At 56.0% G+C, this 4,248-nt stretch overlaps 1 protein-coding gene across 1 annotated transcript; it reads left to right on the top strand.

The window, feature by feature from the left end:
• Positions 1-2,405: 2,405 nt before the first annotated feature.
• gna3 (G protein alpha subunit) lies at positions 2,406-3,828 on the top strand (the record flags this gene model as incomplete). The annotated part of the gene is made up of 6 exons (XM_006961923.1): positions 2,406-2,529; positions 2,591-2,936; positions 3,003-3,131; positions 3,233-3,362; positions 3,422-3,660; positions 3,729-3,828. The coding sequence occupies 6 exons, from the start codon at positions 2,406-2,408 to the stop codon at positions 3,826-3,828; spliced, it is 1,068 nt and encodes a 355-aa protein (XP_006961985.1).
• Between the last annotated feature and the right edge of the window lie 420 nt (positions 3,829-4,248).

Raw genomic sequence — 4,248 nt, 5'->3', positions numbered from 1 at the left:
ATGAATGAATGAATGGATATAAGATCAGAGGCTGGATTGAATGTACATACTGCGTATAACAGGCTTGGAATGGAGGCAACTCTCGCCACTGTACGTATATCTACCTGCTCACGTTAAAGCACAGGTAGAAGTGGGTGCTGAGCTTCAAGCTTGGGGCGGTCGAGACGCGACAGCCGGCAGGGCGCATGTGCAGGCGGGTGGAGATGGATATCAATGGATCATGAGGGACCAAGAGAGTTGCACCCTCAAAGATTGGCACCGATGAGGGTCCAACGTTTTGCACAGGCGGCGACAGTGACGGAGCGGTACTCCAGATGAATGGTAGCGATGGCTCTGCAACTGGGACCGTGAAAGATGGGACGATCAATGGCCCTGGAAAAAGGGAAGCGTCTGATGGATGTGAACAACCAACGGCTCTTGGGCCAACCAGCAGCCTCGGCGCCGCAGCAGAGCTCCCAGCTTGGTGGTGAATGTGATTGAAGGAAAACCCTTGTTTGACCTGATTGGGGTGCCTAGAATCACACATCCTCTGGCCAGGATAATTGCTGCTGTTGCTGCTGCTACTGCTACTGCATCTTCAGCTGGGATGATACTACTACTGGTATTGCCTCCGTAATACCTCGTATGCAATTCCTCTGCTGGCGCAAACCCAGCCGCCCCTTGTAGCGATCCTGGTCACAGTCGGTCGGCCGGTCGGATCCAGAGACAGCTCGGAGCTGGCCGCACGCAGCAGCATCACCTCGTGCCTCGACGAATCCACGTCGAATCCGATTCGTACTGTCCTTTGGACTCGCAGCGGTAGACCTTAGCAGAACGGCCCGGCTCCTGCGTCGAATCCTCATTAGGCAAACACCACAAAAAAAAAAGCCATCAACCGACCGACTGCCTCCCCCCCTCCCTGCCACTGCAGAAAGAAGAGGAGAAGAAAAAAAAATAAACAGCCATCCTGCGTGGCCGCCCTGTTAAGGCCGAGCTTGCTCGTGCGACCTTTGAAGCCTCGTGAATCACCCTTGTGCCATCTGCCCGTCACCAGCAGGTGGAGGAGGTAGCATCAATCACAGGCAGGCACCAGCAATAATAAGGGACATCCGTACAGGCGCCTTCAGTTGTTGCCCGCTGACGTCCCCCCCAAAGGACCACAAGCGAAGCGGGCTGGGATTCCAGCCTTCTCTCTCTCTCTCTCTTTCTGTCACTCAACTCTCCTCGCTCGCCTCGCGCTCCCACCCCGGCATCATCACCGCCGCTCTCGACGCCAAGCTGGAGCCACTGGTTCCGCCCGACCTGTCATCATTTGGCCTGGCCTGGTCTGGCTCTACAGCCACGCCCTAGAGCCCCGGGTCCACCGAGCACGGATTGGTTTGGCCCGGATTGAAGCGATCCCAGGATCCCTCGCTCTGCTTGCTGCTGCTGCTGCTGCTCCTTGTAATAGTATTACGATTCTACAAGTAATCATCCAGCTGCAACTGGCTTCCAGGCACCTCGCACAGGCGCACGCCGCACTTGTTGGTACCTGTCCTGCAACAAGAAAAGCCTCGCGGCACGGGGCAGCGCTCACTTTGGCACGCCTCGACACTTCGTCCAGCCTGGTGCGCACGGCCAAAGCCTCACAGCTCCTCCCCGGCACCTCCACAGCACAGCACAGCACAGCACAGCACAGCAACGAGTCCAAACCTCCTCGACAGGCGAGGCTGCTTCCGCGCGCCGAGTCTTGGGACCGTCACCGTCACCGTCCTTTTCCTGTCGCCCCGGCCCGGAGATCTGACGCCTTTCATCATTGCCAGCCCGCCGGACTTGTGCCTTTTCGCCGGCGTCATCTTTCGTCTCCATCCTTCTTTTTGCCTTCTCCATCTCTTCTCTCTCCATTCTCTCCCGTCCTCCCACCTAATACTACTCTTCATCTTTCTCCTCCCCCCCATCTAAGCTCACCTCTCGAAAAACCCCCCCGCCGACCTGCTGCAGCTGGTTCTGCGACTGCTTGCTGCAGCTTCTACTGCGTGTTGCGACCTACTGCTACCCGTTCCTGCGCTTACCTACCTCTTATTACTTGACCCTTCCCACGACATTTGCCGCCTCCGCCGCCGCCATTTTCTGCCGAACTCTCCGCTAAGCTGCAACCCCCAGCTCAGGCGACTCGATCAATACCCATCCCGACTTTTCGTCGTCCCCTTTCGACCAGCAGCAAGCCTCAGATCCCAAACGGACAACAGACGACAAGAGCCGCTAAAGCATCGCCGCCCGCGTCGCCGTACATCATCGTCCTCGAGTGCGCGGCGTATGCGTGTGTAATTGGCTGCATGGCAAACCCACCTTTTGGATCCAAATCGCTTCGTCTACCGATTCGTCAAGTCCTCAAGGAACGTCGTCACTCTCGTCAGGAATCGAAGCGTGCTGAAGACTCGCCCACCATGGGCGGCTGCATGAGCTCCAACAATGACGAGGTAGAGCAGAAAAAGAGGAGTCAGGCCATCGACAAGGAGCTCGACGAGGACTCGAAACGACTACGGAAAGAATGCAAGATTCTATTGCTAGGTACGCTTCCCCCCCTCCCCCGTGAATGCACTCCAATTGCTCACCGTCCTGCTTCTTCTAGGCTCCGGAGAGAGCGGCAAGTCGACGATTGTCAAGCAGATGAAGATTATCCACCTAAAGGGATACTCAGAAGAGGAGCTGTACAACTACCGGCCGACTGTCTTCAAGAACCTGGTCGAGTGTGCCAAAGCCGTCATCACCGCCATGCAGCAGTTTGACATCGAGCTCGAGAAGGAGGAGAACAGAGCATACGCCGACTTCTTGATAGACTACCAGCCGGAATCCGGGCCGCAAGCTCGCATCGACCCCAAGGTGGGCCTTGCCGTGCAGGCCATATGGAGCGACCCGGCCAAGGACCAGCTGATGGAGCACCAGACGGAGTTCTACCTCATGGATTCTGCCGAGTAGTAAGTCGCCACGACGCATTGCCCCCCCGGTTGATGCTCCAGCTCTGACCATACCCGCCTCTGTAGCTTTTTCCAGGAAGCAATGCGCATCGTCGCGCCCAACTACTTGCCCAATGAGATGGACGTGCTGCGTGCCCGAACAAAAACCACCGGCATCTACGAAACGCGTTTCCAGATGGGCCAGCTGAGCATCCAGTACGTTCACGAGCACCTGTGGATTTTAGTTCCCTGAAGCTTATCCCCGGCCTCCGTTTCGAAACGTTTTGACCAACGGCTGCTGACCTGTCCCCCTCTAGCATGTTCGACGTCGGCGGGCAACGGAGTGAGCGGAAGAAGTGGATACACTGCTTTGAAAACGTCACATCCATCATCTTCTGTGTTGCCCTCAGCGAGTACGACCAGGTTCTCCTGGAGGAGAGCAGTCAGGTAAGCCTGGGCCGAGTCCCGCGCGTTTGCGGCGCTGTATGCTGACTCGACCAACGCAGAATCGCATGATGGAGAGCTTATTGCTCTTTGACTCCGTGGTCAACTCACGCTGGTTTATGCGGACAAGCATCATCCTGTTCCTCAACAAGGTGGACATATTCAAGCAGAAGCTCGGTCGTTCACCGTTATCCAACTACTTTCCCGACTACACCGGCGGCACCGATGTCAACAAGGCTGCCAAATATCTGCTATGGCGGTTCAACCAGGTCAACCGAGCACATCTCAACCTATACCCACAGTGAGTGACGATATGAACGCATTCAAAGCTGCCCTTGAGCACTTGACTAACCTGACTGTCCGTCATAGCCTCACACAAGCCACCGACACATCGAATATCCGGCTCGTCTTTGCGGCAGTCAAGGAGACTATCCTCAACAACGCGCTCAAGGATTCGGGCATCCTCTAAGTCTATTCTGTTTGACTTCTCTACTGTCCAGATCAACCATCGATCTATCCTCTTCGCCAAAGAGGGCGCAGGGATATCGCGCGGATTCCACTACAGCTATCCGTTGGCCGATAATGATTTAGCCAACGCCGTCGAGATTCCCGGTCCGACGGTGCATGGGCCTTCCTGGCATTCTCTCAAACCATCACGTTCTTTCCCATCGGCGATGCGACGGAGCCCCCTTTTGGGCGACGATCATGGACCAAGGCACCTGCAACACTCAACGCCTCGATCTGTTACTTTTTCTTTCTACTATTGTTTCAGCAAGGCGCGGTCACTCATTCGCTCAGACGATATCTTCATTTCCTTGCTCGTCTTTGTTTCCGCCACCCCGGATTGTTTGGTTGGCGATCACGGTACAGATTCCGCGCGGCGACTACA

The sequence above is a fragment of the Trichoderma reesei genome (assembly GCF_000167675.1).
Source record: "Trichoderma reesei QM6a unplaced genomic scaffold TRIREscaffold_2, whole genome shotgun sequence".
NCBI lineage: Eukaryota > Fungi > Ascomycota > Sordariomycetes > Hypocreales > Hypocreaceae > Trichoderma > Trichoderma reesei.
Note: the sequence above shows the minus strand (reverse complement) of the source record. Positions and strands in the feature narration are given on the sequence as shown.